Source organism: Hyla sarda, chromosome 4 (genome assembly GCF_029499605.1).
Source record: "Hyla sarda isolate aHylSar1 chromosome 4, aHylSar1.hap1, whole genome shotgun sequence".
Classification (NCBI taxonomy): Eukaryota; Metazoa; Chordata; class Amphibia; order Anura; family Hylidae; genus Hyla; species Hyla sarda.
The window spans coordinates 403,903,749-403,924,390 of NC_079192.1; the positions used below are offsets into that span (position 1 = coordinate 403,903,749).

General features: G+C 45.7%; 1 protein-coding gene across 9 annotated transcripts in view; it reads left to right on the forward strand.

The window, feature by feature from the left end:
- Positions 1-20,642, forward strand: part of PRR5 (proline rich 5) — a 192,439-nt gene that overhangs the window by 109,855 nt on the left and 61,942 nt on the right. Inside the window, exon 1 of one of the 9 annotated variants that reach the window (XM_056517453.1) lies at positions 13,047-13,183. The exons of the other annotated variants lie outside the window; for them this stretch is intronic. Coding sequence (XP_056373428.1) covers positions 13,143-13,183 — 41 coding nt within the window. The 5' untranslated portion in view covers positions 13,047-13,142. Of the gene's footprint in view, positions 1-13,046; positions 13,184-20,642 lie in introns of those variants that run through there. 9 annotated transcript variants of the gene reach the window in all.

A 20,642-nucleotide genomic window follows, 5' to 3' on the forward strand; every position in this document is an offset into this window, starting at 1 on the left:
TATATAGACGACATCTCCATTGATTTTAATGGAGCTGCCCCTCTTTCAGCAATTGTTTCCACACTGTAGCTAGACAGCTGTTACAAAACTATCATGGCCTAACATGCTGGGAGTTGTAGTTTTGCAACAATTGAAGAATGCTGGGAATTGTAGTTTTTAAATAATTGAGGAACCACAAATCAATGATCACTGGCCTATTTAATCTAATGGCCTGACCTAAGACATTGTGTATGGTTGGTGGTCACCAGATGATTCTGCAAACTCAAAAAGGTTTAGAAATGATTTATTATATGTTTATGGCTATTTGTATGATAGTTCAAACATTTCCGTTTTGCAGAGGTATATTGACGATATCTCTTTAGTCTTTAATAGAGCTGTCTACCTATAGCAGTTGTCTCCGCCTTGTGGCTTGACAGTTGTCACAAACTAACACTCCTAGCATGCTGGTAGTTGTAGTTTTGCAACAATTGAAGAATTCTGGGACTTATATGTTAATGTTTCTTTTGTATGATATCTCAGACATTTCGATGTTGCAGAGGTATATAGACGACATCTCCATTGACATTAATGGAATTGACACCCCCATAGCAGTTGTTTCCACCTTTTGGCTAGACAGTTGTCACAAAACAAACATTTCCAACATGCTCCATGCAGTGTCTAAGGGAGCGCCGCAGATACCCATTTCACTTGGTCATGCTCATAAGAAAGCTGTTGCCTGAACACTTGTTTGGCCAGCAGTTCTCCTCTGATGATCTCCTATACACATGCTTGCCCTGCATACATGTGTTTATAATAGAAAGACGAGAAAAAGACACTGCCAGATTTCACTGGTGGAGGTTTGTTTACTAGAGCAGAAGTCACCAACTAAGTCCACAAGGCCCACAAAAATAATTTTGTTATCCAGTTACTCGATTCAAAATTTCCAAACCAGGGTGCCTCCAGATGTTACAAAACTACAACTCCCAGCATACCTGGACAGCCTTTTCCTGTCCAGGATTGCAGGGAGTTGTCCTTTTGCAACATCTGAAGGCACCCTGGTTGGGAAACACTGCTCTATTGGAATAGAACAGAGAAAAACTCAAATCCTGTACTACTGGTGGTCCTTGAGGACTGGGCTGGGATCCTCTGTACAAGAGAACAAAAGGATTGGACATGTTGGATTTCCCCAATCTGTTGTGGAAGAGTTGGGAGGCCACCATACACAATATATGGTCAACCAGTCCCATCAAAATTACAGAGTTAGGCCAATGCTTATCCAATGGGTATACCCAGCTTAAGAGTTGTCTGTGTTTTCAGCCTTCAGAAGTAAAACAGAATGTTCCCATTCAATGACAGCAAGCAGGGATACGGAAAACAGTGAATAATTAAAATACAGAATGTTAAGTATATTAGAAAGTTGTACAAATACTGGAAAATATATTTAGTTATCAAATTGTACTGGTGTCAATCGAACTCTAGCTTCCAATGATCCGTCACGTCTCCTCCCATAGACATGAATGGAGAGGGGCGTGGCGGCTGTAGTCTCCAGTAATCTGGCACGGAGCAGAGTTTGCACTGTGCATGGATGACCGGGATGCAGCGCCACAGATCGCGGGGGTCCCCAGTGACTGTCGGTATCAGACATCTTATCCCCTATCTGAAGATGTTTTTCGCCGGAGTACCCCTTTAACGCCTGGTTCTTGGTTTGGTCAAATATATATCTGGCATTCACACATTGTGATTGTTTAGCTCACCACTTGAGGGTCATCACAGGACAAGACAAGCTTAACACTTTTCAGGGGGGTTGTCCAGGGCTTAAGTCCTGCAGGAACGTGTGGGAACCGAGTTCATGCACTTTTTCCACAGCAGGAACACTGTTTCCGTTAGCAGGACCAGCCTTTGATCACACTTTTTTTTCCCAGGAATTGACCCCTGGGGTTACCCCTTAGTCATAGGCATCAGCAGATAAGATTGTCCTGTCTTGTTGTCTTGTATAAATCTCTGTTTTATAATCCATAAATAATAAATTATGAAGCTTAAATGGACAATTGGAGAGCTTGAGCTCTCTTCTTTACCCTATATCTAGCATTATCATGATATGTTCCGAATGCTGTTTTTACGCTGCGGGGGTTGGCCACGCCCCCTGAGTGCAAGCCCCCTCCCATAGACTTGCATTCAGGGGGGAGTGGCTGTGATGGCACGAAGGGGCATGGCCAACCCTTGCAGCCCAAAAACAGAATTCGGAGTACGTGAAGAAGCCCATAAGGACAATCCATATACACACTATGAACCAGAGAGGTCTCTGACTGTGAAGTAGAGACGCTCAAACACAGGAGCCCCCCTTTCTCCCTGATTCATTTGGACACCAGTCATACATTACAGATAACAGTAAGGGTCATGCTGGGTAAACAGCTGTTGTATACACTATATATACATTTGCTGCATGGCCTGAGCCACATTTGTTGCAGCTGATATAGGATTGCATTGTCTTGAGATCTTAAGCCAAGACTGGACGTCTTATCTTTGACAAATCTATGACTGTCACTGCTGGGAGTGATAGTTTTACTAATATGCCCATTGACGTGTACTTCAACTATCTGCATCTGTCTTCTTTTATGTCTAAGCCCTTTTGTCTCCAGCCTCAGACATTTCCATATTGCTGCGGTATATAGACGACATCTTCATTGACTTTAGTGGAGCTGTCCACCTGTATCAGTTGTCTCCACTTAGTGGCTAGACGTTACAAACTTAGGCTGGGTTCACATCCCGTTTTAGGCAATACGGGACCGTATGCGACTGGGGGAGCTAAAACCGGGCGCTCCTGTATCCCTGCCGTATGCGGCCCGTATGTAATGTATTTCAATGAGCCGTCTGGAGTGAAACGCTGACTCCGGTTGGCTCATTTTTGCCCCGTATGCGGTTTTCCCACCAGACCTAAAACCGTGGTCGACCACGGCTTTAGGTCCAGTGGGAAAACCGCATACGGGGAAAAAATGAGCCGACTGGAGTCAGCGTTTCACTAAGGTCGACACATTGAAATACATTACAGGCAGGGATACGGGAGCGCCCGGTTTTAGCTCCCCCCAGCCATATGTGATTCCATATTGACTAAAACATGATGTGAACCCAGCCTTACACGCTCAACATGCTGGGAGTTGTAGTTTTGAAACAATTAAAGGACCACAGGTCAGCAATCACTACCCTACATAATCCAATGGTCTGAACTAAGACATCATGCATGGTTGGTGGTCACCAGAACTCAAAAGGCTCGGGTTATAACGTATTTGCATCAAAGTCACACATGACAGTGAGGCTTAAAGAAGCACTCCGGGCAAAAAAAAAAAATGCTTAGGCTTTTATGTAATGTAAAAGTTCTTGTTTATTCCTTGTGCTTACCTGTTTTAGCTAATGTGGCAGGTATGAGATTTCAGCCATTTCTGACTGAAAATACACTCAAATGTTGATAATGCTGTCTGCATTTCCCATGAATTCTCTGGCTTTGCAGAGGGAAAAGAGGGTGTGGCGTTTGATCATTGCAACTGTTCAACCTAACTGCTAGTGCTGGAGGTCAACCAGGTTGGTGTCAGTTCATACTACATGCAGTTTTAATGTGTTTTCTTATTCAAAGTGCATTCTAGAGATATATAGCCATAAGTGATATAACCTACAATCACAGTTGAGGTGTTTTATGAAGATCTGAAATCTTTGTTCACATGTAGAATTCTTATAGTGTTCTTACAGCGTTACAGCTGTTTCTACTGTGATTTTTTTTTCTTTTTTACTGTGATTTTTCAAAATCACAGTAAAATTACAAGTTTTTACAGTGCGTAACACAATTGCTGTAAAATAAAAAACCCCTTTCCTGTGAGTTTGGGAAAATCCCAGCAAAAAAACTAATAAATAAACTGGAAAATCGCTGCAAAAAAATGCAAAGTGTGAACACATCCTCAGGAGAGGTGTATATCTGCTATATATACTGATCCCATAGATATAGCAGCAGCAGTATACAGAAAGAGCTGGAGGGGAGGTGTATATTTACTATATATACTGATCTCATAGATATAGCAGCAGCAGTACACAGAAATAGCTGGAGGGAAGGTGTATAACTTCTATTTATGTTGATCCCATAGAGATAGCAGCAGCAGTATACAGAAAGAGCTGGAGGGGAGGTCTATATCTACTACATATATATATATATATATATATATATATATATATATATATATATATATACTGACCCCCATGGAGATAACATCAGCAGCTTTCAGAAAGAGCTGCAACTATATAATGTGATCCCATAGAGATAGCTGCAGTATACAGATAGAGTTGGAGGGGATGTGTATAACTACTATATATCCTAATCACATAGAGATAGCAGCAGTATACAGATAGGGTTGGAGGAAAGGTGTATATCTACTATATATCCTGATTCCGAAGCGATAGCAGATTGAGCTGAGATGGGTGGGGAGAGATCTGAAAGCTAGTAGGAGGGGATCTGGTAGGTGATGATGTAATCTTAAAGTTTACAGGAAGTCCGACCTAGAACTGACATCCTGTTCTGACACATTAAAGGGGTACTCCGGTGCTTAGACATCTTATCCCCTATCCAAAGGATAGGGGATAAGATGCCTGATCGCGGGAGTCCCGCCGCTGGGGACCCCCGTGATCTTGCACGCGGCACCCCGTTTGTAATCAGTCCCCGGAGCGTGTTTGCTCCGGGACTGATTACCGGCGACTACAGGGCGGGCGGCGTGTGACGTCATGCCCCCGCCCCCGTGTGATGTCACGCTCCGCCCCTCATGTCTCAGCACCGGAGGACCCCTTTAATCACTGGAAGGTTTGGAGAGTCAGCCTGGTGATCACATGACTAAGTTACTGTAATGAAATGTATCAATGCAGCTGTGCTGGAATGAAACAGATGTTGCTGTAGGACTAGTGATAGTGAGTTTGCATGATCTGGGGGAAAAAAAACTAAAAACTGGAGTGCCCTTTTAAATGGCCAAAAATCATTGGGATTTAAATATAATATTGAAGGGATAATAACATGGCTGCTATAACAGACTCCACATATGTTCCATGCTCACAGCTGAGATAAGGGGTGGACATGGATAGGCACCGGTCATGGCAATATGGTTTGTATTAAAGGGGTATTCCAGGAAAAAAAAATATTTCTATATATCAACTGGCTCCAGAAAGTTAAACAGAATTGTAAATTACTTCTATAAAAAAAAAATCTTAATCCTTCTAATAACTATCAACTGCTGAAATTGAGTTGTTCTTTTCTGTCTGGCAACAGTGCTCTCTGCTGACATCTCTGCTTATCTCGGGAACTGCACAGAGCAGAATAGGATTGCTATGGGGATTTGCTTCCACTCTGGACAGTTCCCGAGACAGACAGAGGTGTCAGCAGAGAGCACTTAGACAGAAAAGAACAACTCAACTTCAGCAGCTCATAAGTACTGAAAGGATTAATATTTTTTTAATAGAAGTAATTTACAGATCTGTTTAACATTCTGGAACCAGTTGACCAGAACAGAGAGTTTTTAGGGGACCTTCTGCCACAAAAATCTCATAAAGGGGCCCCGATCAGCTTCATTTAGGCAGACCCATATTATGAGAAGCGTCCACAATGGACTGGCCCTTTAATACGATAAGGCACAGATACTTTTACATGGCGGCGGTGCCTTCTCACGGTCTTGGTGTTCCTGTGGAATGCAAAACAGTAATCCTGCGAAATGTAATTAGTTTTCATGGAGGAGACGGTAATGTGGAGGGGGGCGTTCTGCACACAGGCAGGATTGCTGGTTTTCATAATTAGTTTGAAGGATTTTCAGGGCCGGTCCGCCATCTTATCGCTGGGAGACAGTTGCTTACAGTCATTTAACCCAATCATCCCCCCCCCCCCCAAGATCCTGCGCTCAGCGTTCCTTTCACCCAATAGGTAGTCATCTTTATCCAGCACCCAATTCTACCTTTGGTTAGGTGCCCTTTAGGCCATTCATTGGGTGCTTAATCAGCCCCCAGAACTGGATGTGAAGGGGGACGGTAAGTTGCTATTGCTGCCTTAGAATATCCTGTTGGGTATACATTATTTTTAGGTTGAAGTGAATTACACTTTCATCCACCCTTTATGGGTTAAAGGGGTACTCTGCTGCTTAGTGTTTGGAACAAACTGTTCCCAACGCTGGAGCCAGGAGCTCGTGACATCATAGCCCCACCCCCTCATGACATCACGTCCCTCCCCCTCAATGCAAGTCTATGGGAGGGGGCGTGACATCCGTCACGCCCCCTCCCATAGACATGCATTGAGGGGGAGGGACATGACATCATGAGGGGGCAGAGCTATGATGTCATGAGCTCCCGGCTCCAGCGTTGGGAACAGTTTGTTCCAAATGCTGAGCAGCGCAGTACCCCTTTAAAGAAGAATGTGGTGGCCCAGTACGGGAGTTGTTGCCCTGTACCCTTGCTGTCCTGTCAGGCAGCCTCACTTCAGTGTCCCCTGGGCCTCCTTGTACCTGTTCCCCCCCCCCCCTATATATATGTTTGGCTGTGTATTGTGATATATAATGTGTTGTTACTTTACGAAATGTACCATGTGATTGTTACCCAGGAGGTATCAGTGACCAGATGATCCCAGGGGTGACCTATGGTGCTAGAAATTTAAACAGATTTGTAAAATACTTCTATTTAAAAATCTTAATCCTTCCAGGACTTATCAGCTGCTGTATACTACAGAGGAAATTGAATAGTTCTTTCCAGTCTGACCACAGTGCTCTCTGCTGACACCTCTGTCCATGTCAGGAACTGTCCAGAGCAGGAGAGGTTTGCTATGGGGATTTGCTCCTACTCTGGACAAAGGTGTCAACAGAGAGCACTCTAATCAGACAGAAAGGAAATTCAAAAAGAAAAGAACTTCCTGTGGAGCATACAGCAGCTGATAAGTACTAGAAGGATCAAGATTTTTAAATAGAAGTAATTTACAAATCTGTTTAACTTTCTGGCACCTGTTGATTTAAAAAAAAAAAAAAAATGTTTTCCAGGGGAATACCCCCTTTACGTCCCTTCCAGGGGTCAAGTCCTGGGGAAAAAAGTGTGGGAACTCACTCAAGATTTCCACTCAACGGCTGGTTCTGCTAATGGAAACAGTGTTCCTGCTGTGGAAAAAGTGCAGGATCTCAATTCCCATGCATTCATTCAGTGCACGACTTGAGCACTTGTCTGGTCCCTTCTATTTATCCCTTGCCGAGTTGACCTCTATTGTCTACTGTATTGACTTACGACTTATAAATGTCTCTATGAAACCCTTTGCTACACCTGTGTGAATGTACCCTAAAAACACTACACTACCCCCTCAATAAAAATTAAAAACATCTCATACGGCAGTGTTTCCTAAATGGAGCCTCCAGCTGTTGCTAAACAACAACTCCCAGTATTGCCGGACAGCCATTGACTGTCCTGGCAGGCTGGGAGTTTTGCAACAGCTGGAGGCACTCTGTTTGGGAAACACTGCCATAGGGATTTGGTGGAGGCAAGCGCCATCCTTGTATCGGGGTCCGCCCCTATAGTAAATTCCTAATTTAGGCCTCAAATGCGCATGGCGCTCTTTCACTTCAGAGCCCTGTTGTATTTCAAGGCAACAGTTTAGGGCCACATATGGGGTATTTCCGTACTCAGGAAAAATTGTGTTACAAATTTTAGGGGGACTTTTCTCCTTTTACCCCTTATGAAAAGGAAAAGTTGGGGTCTACTCCAGCATGTTAGTGTAAAAAAGTAAAATTTTTATACTAACATGCTGATGTTGTCCCATACTTTTTATTTTCACAAACGGTAAAAGGAAAAAAAGACCCCCAAAATTTGTAACACAATTTCTCCTGAGTATGGAAATACCCCATATGTGGGCGTAAAAAGGTCCTGCGGGCGCACAACAAGGCTCAGGAGTGAGAGTGCACTATGTACATTTGAGGCCTAAATTGGTGATTTGCACAGGGGTGGCTGATTTTACAGCGGTTCTGACATAAACGGAAAAAATACCTACATGTGACCCCATTTTGGAAACTACACCTCTCATGTAATGTAATAAGGGGTTTAGTGAGCATTTATGCCCCACAGGTGTCTGACAGATTTTTGGAAGTGGTCTGTGAAAATTAAAAATTTCATTTTGCATTTGCACAGCCCACTGTTCCAAACATGTCAAACGCCAGTAGGGTGTAAATGCTCACTGCACCCCTTATTAAATTCTGTGAGGGGTGTAGTTTCCAAAATGGGGTCACGTGGGGGGGGGTCCACTGTTCTGGCACCACGAGGGGGCTTTGCAAATGCACATGGTCCCTGACTTCTATTCCAAACAAATTCTCTTTCCAAAAGCTCAATGGCGCTCCTCCTCTTCTGAGCATTGTAGTGCACCCGCAGAGCACTTGACGTCCCCACATGGGGTGTTTCCATACTCAGAAGAAATGGGGTTACACATTTTGGGGGTAATTTTCTCCTATTACCCCTTGTAAAAATAAAAAATGTGGGGGAAAAACTGCATTTTAGTGAAAACATTTTTTTCTTCTCATTTACACACCCAACTTTAACAAAAAGTCGTCAAACACCTGTGAGGTGTTAAGGCTCACTGGACCCCTTGTTATGTGCCTTGAGGGGTCTAGTTTCCAAAATGGTATGCCATTTTGGGGGTTTTCTGCTGTTCTGGCAACATAGGGGCTTCCTAAATGTTACATGCCCCCCAAAAACCATTTCAGAAAAACGGTCGATAACGGGTTAAAACGACTATTAGAAAAATCCCATAGACTATAATGGGATTTTCTAATGGCCGTTAAGGATTTTGTAACTGACGTTTTACAGCTGATTTTCAGACAGAACTTCTAACGGAACTTTAAAACTGAGTAATTTTGTAGTGTGAAAGTAGCCTTAGTGTTTTAGCTTTAGTTTTTACTTAGTTTTTTATTGTTTAGTTGGTGTAGTTAGTAGTGTCTGTGTCGGTGTCTTTGTGATTGTCTTTGGTGTCTATAAAAAAAAAAAAACAATAATATTTTTTTTTAGTAGTGTTAGGTTTAAGTGTTAAGTCTCTTCGTCAGTGTCTGTGTCTTTTGTTAGGTAAATACATTTTTGCCCCAGAGTCCCCATCCCAATAAGGTTTTTCCCCCATTACAATGAGTAGTTCTCGTGGCCGTTCAGGCAGCAGGGGATTTTTTTCCAATGCTGGAGCGTTGCCAGCACGGGGCAGCTCCTCTAGAGAGTCAGGCGCAGGCGGCAGGGGCGTCCGTCTCATTAGAGACTTTTTTGGTGGTGGCAGCCACCCCATTTCCTCACAGGATGCCGAGGTAGTAGTGGATCTCGTGGTACAAGCGAGTGCCATGGATTCCTCTGCCCCGGCTCCGAGCAGCAGCAGCACTATGGTTCCTGTAGGACCAGCCCCCAGACCCAAGAGTCTAGCCTCCTGTTTGACAGTGACCTCTTGGGGGAGGTTCTGCATCAGGCTGATCTCCATCTCAGTGCTGATGCTCAGGACCTTTTGGAAGGGATGATGGAGGAAGAGGAGGGGGTAATGTCTGTCAGTACCCCTATGACATCCCGTCCAACTGGTGCGGGTGGTTTTATCCAACAAACCCCCGCACCTAGTCACACCCAGGCGTCAGCGAGGGGACAGCAGAGCCAGGTCAGGGGCTCCATGTCTGCTGTTCCCCTCAGTCCACCACAGTTTGGCCCTGGGTCTGACATATCTGGGGGCGAAGAGGAGGGTAACCAAGAATGGGTGCCACCTCCCTTGTCAGTTCACAGCAGCAGTGACGAGGAAGGTAGGCACCCTAGGGAAACGGTGCGCCAGGTCACCACAGAGACCAGCGTCAGGGGCTCCACCGGTAATGGCAGCAGGAGTCATTTGCCTCCACACCGACACTATCATACAGCATAGTGGAGTTTGTAGTCTGTTCAGAAGGCACTATCAGGGCTGTTTGAAGGAATTTGGGGGCCCCAAGCAAAATAGACATGGAGGCCCAAAGCCCCCCTTCACGTCACGCTCTAGTATCCTTGAATTCTGGGAGCGCGACGTGAGCGAACGTCGATACGAGGCCCCCACATTAGGTGCAGCAGAGTCGTCGTCCCCCACATTAGGTACAGCAGAGTTCCCCCACATTAGGCGCAGCAGTGTTCCCCCACATTAGGCAGGCAGTGTTCCCCCACATTAGGCTGGCAGTGTTCCCCCCACATTAGGTAGGCAGTGTTCCCCCACATTAGGCTGGCAGTGTTCCCCCCGCATTAGGTAGGCAGTGTTCCCCCCACATTAGGTAGGCAGTGTTCCCCACAGACATACAGCCTCCAGCCATATACAGTGTATGGCTGGAGGCTGTATGCCTGTGTACTGCCCCACTTCAGTGTTCCGACCACCGCTCCGGCCATAGCATTAGTTCCCGGAACCGGAGAAGAGATGATGCAAAGCTGCATTTGTTTTGTGGATTATGTTTACCTGCAGTTCTATGTATTGGTGAAAAACATATTATCAAAAAATAGAAAGCACACGTTTCAACCGAAATAACAATTTATAACAAATATATATATATATATATATATATATATATATATATATAAATATATAAAAATAAAAAAAAGAAAGCTTCTAAGGCAACTGTTTAAGTTTTTGCTGGAGGTCCAGCAGCTTCCGCAGCCCCTTCTGGTGCTGCTCTGAAAGGTTCTTCACCTTCTCCACCAGAAGGCGCTGCTGCTGATGGATCGACTTCTGGTGGGCCTGAATTTCGCCCATTGCCTCTTCATGGTCCCGTTGGAGCTCGCTTGTCATTTGGATTATCTCCGAAATAACTATTAGGATAGAAAAAATGAATTGTTATGTAAAATGTCATTACTTTAACCCCTTAAGGACCAGGGTTTTTTCCGTTTTTTGCACTTTCATTTTTTCCTTGTTACCTTTAAAAAATTCATAACTCTTTCAATTTTGCACCTAAAAATCCATATGATGGCTTATTTTTTGCGCCACAATTCTACTTTGTAACAACATCAGTAATTGTAACCAAAAATCTACAGCGAAACGGAAAAAAAAAATCATTTTGAGACAAAATAGAAAAAAAAAAATACGCCATTTTGTACATTTTGGGGGCTTCTGTTTCTGCACAGTACATTTTTCGGTAAAAACTACACATTCTCTTTATTCTGTCGGTCCATACGATTAAAATGATCCCCTACTTATATAGGTTGGATTTTGTTGTACTTCTCGAAAAAATCATAACTACATGCAGGAAAATGTATACGTTTAAAATTCTCATATTCTGACTCCTATAACTTTTTTATTTTTCCGCATATGGAGCGGTATGAGGACTAATTTTTGCGCCGTGATCTGAAGTTTTTATCGGTACCATTTTTGTATTGATCGGACTTATTGATCGCTTTTTATTCATTTTTTCATGATATAAAAAGTGACCAAAAATGCACTATTTTGGAATTTGGAATTTTTTTGCACGTATGCCATTGACCGTGCGGTTTAATTAACAATATATTTTTATAATTCGGGACATTTGCGCACGCGGCGATACCACATATGTTTATTTTTATTTACACAGGTTTTTTTTTAGGGGAGGTGTTAAATGATCTTCATTAACTTTTTTTTTGCAGTGTTATAGCTCCCATAGGGACCTATAACACTGCACACACTGATGTCTTATACTGATCATTGTTATCCCATAGGGACCTATAACACTGCACACACTGATCTCTTATACTGATCATTGTTAACCCATAGGGACCTATAACACTGCACACACTGATCTCTTATACTGATCATTGTTATCCCATAGGGACCTATAACACTGCACACACTGATCTCTTATACTGATCATTGTTATCCCATAGGGACCTATAACACTGCACACACTGATCTCTTATACTGATCATTGTTATCCCATAGGGACCTATAACACTGCACACACTGATCTCTTATACTGATCATTGTTATCCCATAGGGACCTATAACACTGCACACACTGATCTCTTATACTCATCATTTTTATCCCATAGGGACCTATAACACTGCACACACTGATCTTTTACATTGATCAATGCTTCCTCATAGGAAACCATTGATCAATGATTCTGCCGCTTGACTGCTCATGCCTGGATCTCAGGCACTGAGCAGTCATTCGGCGATCGGACAGCGAGGAGGCAGGTAGGGATCCTCCGGCTGTCTTGTAAGCTGTTCAGGATGCCGCGATTTCGCCGCCGCGATCCCAAACAGCTCCCTGAGCTAACCGGCATAGGTTTACTTTCACTTTAGATGCGGCATTGAACTTTGAACGCCGCGTCTAAAGGGTTAATACCAATCCTGGCGCCACGCGCTATTAGCCATCGTTAGCTACAAAGCTCAGAGGCTAGATCGTATGTTCACCTATACCCCTAGGTGCTATTGAAAATCTAAAACCTCCAGGACCTCACCAGAAATACTGGTGGATGATTGTGGTATGATAATAAAATATATAACACATATGAAAATATGAGGAAGGGGTTGTGTATTACTGTATATACTCGAGTATAGGCCGACCCGAATATAAGCCGAGGCCCCTAACCCAGGAAAAGTTATTGACTCGACTATAAGCCTAGGGTGGGAAATACACCATCCCCCCATGTCATCTTCCAGACCCCCGTCATCATCGCCCCCCCCCCCTTAATCACCACCTGTCAATCCCTTCTTCATCAGTGGTCTTCAACCGGCGGACCTCCATCGGCTGTCCTGGCATGCTGGAAGTTGTAGTTTTGAAACATCTGGAGGTCCGCAGGTTGAAGACCACTGCAGCCTTCGTCATCATCCAGACCCCCCCCCCCCCTTTAGTTTTCCACTCACCTCCCCTTGGTGATAAGGAAGGGTGAGCTGGTACGGGCCATCTATGCTGCAGGGACCGTCCGGTGGGGAGGGTTAGTCGTTCCGGCCTGTCCATCTTCACATGGAGGCCCTCTTCTCCGCTCTGGGCTGGCCCCGTCCTAGTGTTGTTGCCTTGACGACGACACACAGGGAAGTTCATGCGCATGGATCTCCTTGTGCGCCGTCGTCAAGGCAACGTCACTAGGCCGAGGCCAGCCCAGAGCGGAGAAGAGGGCCTCCTGGTGAAGATGGACAGGCCGGAACGACTAACCCTCCCCACTGGACAGTCCCTGCAGCATAGATGGCCCGGACCAGCTCACCCTTCCTTCCCACCGAGGGGAGGTGAGTAGAAAACTAAAGGGGGGGTCTGGATGATGACGAAGGCCGCAGTGGTCTTCAACCTGCGGACCTCCAGATGTTTCAAAACTACAACTCCCAGCATGCCCAGACAGCCGATGGCTGTCCGGGCATGCTGGGAGATGTAGTTTTGCAACATCTGGAGGTCCGCAGGTTGAAGACCACTGAGAAGGGATTGACAGGCGGAGAATTCACTCGAGTATAAGCCGAGGAGGGCGTTTTCAGCACGAAAAATCGTGCTGAAAAACTCGGCTTATACTCGAGTATATACGGTAGTACCCTGAAATGTGTTAAGATTGTGGACTTTTGAATACGCACTACTACTGCAAGAAATCTTTGTAAAAGCTATTCATCTGTTGCCCGGACAGAATAGCGCTATCCCGTTTATGCACTTTCAATCAAACAGCCGGCCTTCGCTCCCAACATCTCCCCCCACCCCACGCGGACCTTCTCCTGACGTCAGTCATCACTCCGCTGGAGCTCCGGTCTTGCCGATCGGAGCAACAAGTGTCTATTTGTGATAGCTACCGTATTTATCGGGGTATAACACGCACCGGCCTATAACACGCACCTTCATTTTACCAAGGATATTTGGGTAAAAAAAGTTTTTTACCCAAATATCCATGGTAAAATGAGGGTGCGTGTGTGCGCGTGTATACCCCGATACACCCCCAGGAAAGGCAGGGGGAGAGATGCTGTCGCTGCCCGCTTCTCTCCCCCTGCCTTTCCTGGGGTCTAGAGCCCTGCTGCCGGCCCTTCTCTCCCCCTGGCTATCGGCACCGCTGCCCGTTCTGTCCCCCTGACTATCGGCGCCGGCAATGGGGCGCCGCCACCGATAGTCAGGGGGAGAGAAGGGGCAGCGGCACCCATTGCCGACGCTGCTGCCCCGTTGCCTACCCCCATCCCCGGTTGCATAATTACCTGTTGCCGGGGTCGGGTCCGCGCTGCTTCAGGCCTCCGGTGTGCGTCCCCTGCGTCGTTGCTATGCGCTGCACGGCGCGGTGCATGACGTCAGTGCGCCGTGCAGTGCATAGCAACGACGCAGGGGACGCACACCGGAGGCCTGAAGCAGCGCGGACCCGACCCCGGCAACAGGTAATTATGCAACCGGGGATGGGGGGAGGCAACAGGGCAGCGGCGCCGGCAATGGGTGCCGCTGCCCCTTCTCTCCCCTTGGCTGTCGGCGCCGCTTCTCTCCCCCTGGCTATCGGCAATGGGGCGCCGGCACTGATAGTCAGGGGGACAGAACGGGCAGCGGCGCCGATAGCCAGGGGGAGAGAAGGGCTGGCAGCACGGCTCTAGACCCCAGGAAAGGCAGGGGGAGAGAAGCGGGCAGCGATGGCCTCTCTCCCCCTGCCTTTCCTGGGGGTGTATCGGCGTATAACACGCACATAGACATTAGGCTAAAAATTTTTGCCTAAAAAGTGCGTGTTATACGCCGATAAATACGGTATGTAGAGTATAATGTGATTTATTTCTGTAATTAATGGTTTTTATGTGGATGAATGAATTAGTGTCTAGTGTTATTGTATTATATTACTATATTGTGTGTTTTTTCCCTTCATTGTTGGACATTTTTTCTGTACATCTTATGTATATAAAACGTTATAATGTTAAGTTCACATATTTACCCTCCTGGCGGGGGCAGTGGAGAACTTCTTCTTCCTCTTCAGGAGTCTCAGGACATGGTGGGGAGGAGCGCGGCTCCGGTGGTGACAAGTGCCAAGATGGCCCCGCCTCTTCCTCTCCATCTTCCTCCTCCCTGTCCTCCTCCTCTCCATCTTCCTCCACCCTGTCCTCCTCTTCCTCCTTCTCTCCATCTTCCTCCACTCTGTCCTCCTCTTCCTCCTTCTCTCCATCTTCCTCCACCCTGTCCTCCTCTTCCTCCTTCTCTCCATCTTCCTCCACCCTGTCCTCCGCTTCCTCCTCCTCTCCATCTTCCTCCTGTTGTTCCCCCATGTTCCTCTCTTCATCCTCCTCTGCCTCCCTCCTTCTCCTTACAGAGGGGAGTGGAGCTCCTGTAATCAGACAATGTTGAGAATGTAGACAAACAACTTACAACTCATAATAACCAATGCAAATTCACCCCTTAATGACCGGGCCATTTTCCACCTTTTTAGCTTGTAAATTGTAAGTACAGTGATCCCTCAACTTACAATGGCCTCAATTATCTTTTCTGGACCATTGTAACTTGAAACCAGACTCAACATACAATGTTGTCCAGATCTGTGAAACGTGTCACAACTGGAGGAACTGACCAATCAGAATGGGCATTCATTGGTAAATCAGCTGTATTACTGAGGTGAAAGCAATGACCTGCTGTCTGGTAGCGCCCCCTACAGTACAGGGAGGAACTACAAGTTCTGTACTACTCCTTACCTGTGCCAGGGTTAGCTGCTCCTTTGGACACCAAGTAATGGCGGCTCCATTTGGGACACTGTGTGTACTGTATAGGACCCTGAAGAAGCTCCTCTACTTAAAGGGGTTATCCAGGAAAAAACTTTTTTTTTATATGTATATATCAACTGGCTCCAGAAAGTTAAACAGATTTGTAAATTACTTCTATTAAAAAATCTTAATCCTTTCAGTACTTATGAGCTTCTGAACTTAAGGTTGTTCTTTTCTGTCTAAGTGCTCTCTGATGACACGTGTCTCGGGAAACGCTCAGTTTAAAAGAGGTTTGCAATGGGGATTTGCTTCTAAACTGGGCATTTCCCGAGACACGTGTCATCAGAGGATTTAGACAGAAAAGAACAACCTTAACCTCAGAAGCTCATAAGTACTGAAAGGATAAAGATTTTTTAATAGAAGTAATTTACAAATCTGTTTAACTTTCTGGAGCCAGTTGATATATATATATATATATATATATATATATATATATATATATATATATATATATATATATAAAGTTTTTTTCCTGGAATACCCCTTTAAACAGATTTATAAATTACTTCTATTAAAAAATCTTACCGTATATACTCGAGTATAAGCCGACCCGAGTATAAGCCGAGGCCCCTAATTTCAACCCAAAATCCCAGGAAAAGTTATTGACTCGAGTATAAGCCTAGGGTGGGAAATACATCATCCCCCCCTGTCATCATCCAGACCCCCGTCATTAACATCCTCATCATTATCACCCTGTCATCATCCAGACCCTCATCATCATCACCTGTCATCATCCCCTTGTCATCATCCCACACCCCCTTCATCATCCCCTTGTCATCATCCCCACCCCCCTTCATCATCCCCTTGTCATCATCCCACCCCCCCCCCCCTTCATCATCCCCTTGTCATCATCCCCACCCCCCTTCATCATCCCCTTGTCATCATCCCCACCCCCCTTCATCATCCCCTTGTCATCATCCCCACCCCCCTTCATCATCCCCTTGTCATCATCCCCACCCCCCTTCATCATCCCCTTGTCATCATCCCACACCCCCCTTCATCATCCTCTTGTCATCATCCGCCCTCAGTGGTCTTCAACCTGCGGACCTCCAGAGGTTTCAAAACTACAACTCCCAGCAAGCCCGGGCAGCCATCGGCTGTCCGGGCTTGCTGGGAGTTGTAGTTTTGAAACCTCCGGAGGTCCGCAGGTTGAATACCACTGCGGCCTTCGACATCATCCAGCCCCCTCTCACCCCCTTTAGTTCTGTACAGTACTCACCTCCGCTCGGCGCTGGTCCGGTGCTGCAGGGCTGTCCGGTGAGGAGGTCGTCCGGTGGGATAGTGGTTCCGGGCTGCTATCTTCACCGGGGAGGCCTCTTCTCCGCGCTGCGGGCCCGGAATAGAGGCGTTGCCTGGACGATGACGCAGAAGTACGTTGGTAATGAACGTACCTCTGCGTCGTCGTCAAGGCAACGTGACTATTCTGGGGCCGGGCCCGAATCGCTTAGAAGAGGCCTCCCCGGTTAAGATAGCAGCCCGGAACCACTATCCCACCGGACCACCTCCTCACCGGACAGTCCTGCAGCACCGGACCAGCGCCGAGCGGAGGCGAGTACTGTACAGAACTAAAGGGGGTGAGAGGGGGCTGGATGATGTCGAAGGCCGCAGAGGTCTTCAACCTGCGGACCTCCGGAGGTTTCAAAACTACAACTCCCAGCAAGCCCGGACAGACGATGGCTGCCCGGGCTTGCTGGGAGTTGTAGTTTTGAAACCTTTGGAGGTCCGCAGGTTGAAGACCACTGCCGGTGGAGAGTTCACTCGAGTATAAGCCGAGGGGGGGGGGGGGGGGGTTTTCAGCACGAAAAATCGTGCTGAAAAACTCGGCTTATACTCGAGTATATACGGTAATCCTTTCAGTACTTATGAGCTTCTGAACTTAAGGTTGTTCTTTTCTGTCTAAGTGCTCTCTGACGACACCTGTCTCGGGAAACGCCCAGTTTAGAAGAGGTTTGCTATGGGGATTTGCTTCTAAACTGGGCGTTTCCCGAGACACATGTCATCAGAGAGGATTTAGACAGAAAAGAACAACCTTAACTTCAGAAGCTCATAAGTACTGAAAGGATTAAGATTTTTTAATAGAAGTAATTTACAAATCTGTTTAACTTTCTGGAGCCAGTAGATATATATAAAAAAAAACTTCAAAAGCTCATATAAAAAAACTTCAAAAGCTCATAAGTACTGAAAGGATTAAGATTTTTTAATAGAAGTCATTTACAAATCTGTTTAACTTCTTGGAGCCAGTTGATATATATATATATATATATATATATATATATATATATATATATATATAAAAAGTTTTTTTCCTGGAATACCCCTTTAAGCAGATTTGTAAATTACTTCTATTAAAAAATCTTAATCCTTTCAGTACTTATGAGCTTCTGAACTTAAGATTGTTCTTTTCTGTCTAAGTGCTCTCTGATGACACCTGTCTCGGGAAACGCCCAGTTTAGAAGAGGTTTGCTATGGGGATTTGCTTCTAAACTGGGCGTTTCCCGAGACAGGTGTCATCAGAGAGGATTTAGACAGAAAAGAACAACCTTAACTTCAGAAGCTCATAAGTACTGAAAGGATTAAGATTTTTTAATAGAAGTAATTTACAAATATGTTTAACTTTCTGGAGCCAGTTGATATATATATATATATATATATATATATATATATATATATATATATATTTATATATAAAGTTTTTCCTGGAATACCCCTTTAAACAGATTTGTAAATTACTTCTATTAAAAAATCTTAAATTCAGAAGCTCATAAGTACTGAAAGAATTAAGGTTGTTCTTTTCTGTCTAAGTGCTCTCTGATGACACCTGTCTCGGGAAATGCCCAGTTTAGAAGAGGTTTGCTATGGGGATTTGCTTCTAAACTGGGTGGTTCCCGAGACAGGTGTCATCAGAGAGCACTTAGACAGAAAAGAACAACTCAGCTTCAAAAGCTCATAAGTACTGAAAGGATTAAGATTTTTTTAATAGAAATAATTTACAAATCTGTTTAACTTTCTGGAGCCAGTTGATTTATATATATATATATATATATATATATATATATATAAAAGTTTTTTCCAACCAGGGTGCCTCCAGCTGTTGCAAAACAACAACTCCCAGCATGCCCGGACAGCCAACGGCTGTCCGGGCATGCTGGGAGTTGTAGTTTTGCAACAGCTGGAAGCACCTTAGTTGGGAAACACTGACATAGACAGTTATTTACAGCTCCCAGCAGATCTTTCTTACTTTTATATGTAAGGATTTGTTTTATCTGTATTGGTTTTTTCTTTATTCCTTGCTTTTTCCTATTTTTGGATGACATTTTGGTGGCTTCAGAACCAATTACCAGGTTTCCATAGAGTCCTGGTCTCAACATACAATGGTTTCAACTTACAATGGTCGTCCTGGAGCCAATTAATATTGTAACTTGAGGGACCACTGTACTCATTTGTAAAGGGATGAAATACTTCTTTCCATAACTGTATATATATATATATATATATATATATATATATATATATATATACATTACATTTGTTTCTCTAGCCAGCATTGTACCTGGGCACCTCCGGTCTCTGATCTTAGAGATCCGATCCATACTTCGCCTTTTAAGATCAGACCATTTCTTAATTATCTCTAGTTCTGAGTGTCGCCTCCCAATGGCCGCCAGCTCCCCCTGGACCTCGAGGACAATTCTGTTTTTCTCTGCATGGGACCGTTTTTGGTCATAGCTATTTTGGAGGAAGTGCTGCAGGATGAAGATGCAAGTATATTAAAAGTATCTGTTCATCAAAGCACTATGTCTGTGGCATTTATATTATACAGTAGGGATCGACGGATATCGTTTTTTTAGGGCCGATACCGATAATCGGTGGAGGTTAGGGCCGATAGCCGATAACTTATACTGATATTCCGGTATAAGTTATCGGCTATTTATCCCCCCGCGACGCCGCTGCAGATCATTGATTTAAAGTGGGGGCTTTAAATCAATGAACTGCAGTGGCTTTTGCGGTGCCATAGACCGCCGCCGCCACCCGCTTCTCTCCCCCTGCCTGTCCAGGGGTCCTGAGTCCTATCACCGCCACCCCCGCACCGCTCCCCCCCCACCGCCGCACCACTCCGCGCCCCCTACTGCCGCTCTACATCTGGCTCCGGTGGCGTCCTCCTGAGCTGTCACTGTGCGCAATGACGGTGACGGCACGTCGCGCACGTCACGTCGCGCACATCACTCATCATTGCGCACAGCGTAACGCAGGACGCAGCAGGAGCCAGAAGTAGCGTGGACCCCGGGAACAGGTAATTATAAAACCGGGGTTGGGGGAGGCAATGGGGTCGGGGCGGTGCGGTGGGGGGTGCGACGCGGTGCGGCGGGTCGGTTGCGTTGTGGTGGGTCCGGGGGGGGGGGGGGCGAGGCATTATCGGCTTATCGGCAAGGTAATTGCCGATACCGATAATGCCCAAAATCGTGATTATCGGTCGATCCCTAATATACAGCATAGAAATATATCTCACATTCACATTGCACATCCATTTTCCTGCCTCACACTATGTACCCCTCCCCCCCACACTTACACACACACAGACGGTCTATAGATCAGGGGTACTCAACTATTTTTAGTGAGGGTCCGCATATAAAAGGTAAAGGTCCAAGGTCCTGTGATATTGCACGCCGCACCCCGTTTATAATCAGTCCCCGGAGCGTGTTCGCTCCGGGTCTGATTACTGTCGATCACGGGGCCGGAGCGTTGTGACGTCACGCCCCCTCCCATAGGCTTGCATTGAGGGGGGCGGAGCGTGATGTCACACGGGGGCGGGAGCGTGACGTCACACGCCGCCGGCCCTGTGGTAGCCGGTAATCAGACCCAGAGCAAACACGCTCCGGGGACTGATTATAAACGGGGTGCGGCGTGCAATATCACGGGGGTCCCCCAGCGGCGGGACCCCCACGATTAGGCATCTTATCCTCTATCCTTTGGATAGGAGATAAGATGTCTAAGCGTTGGA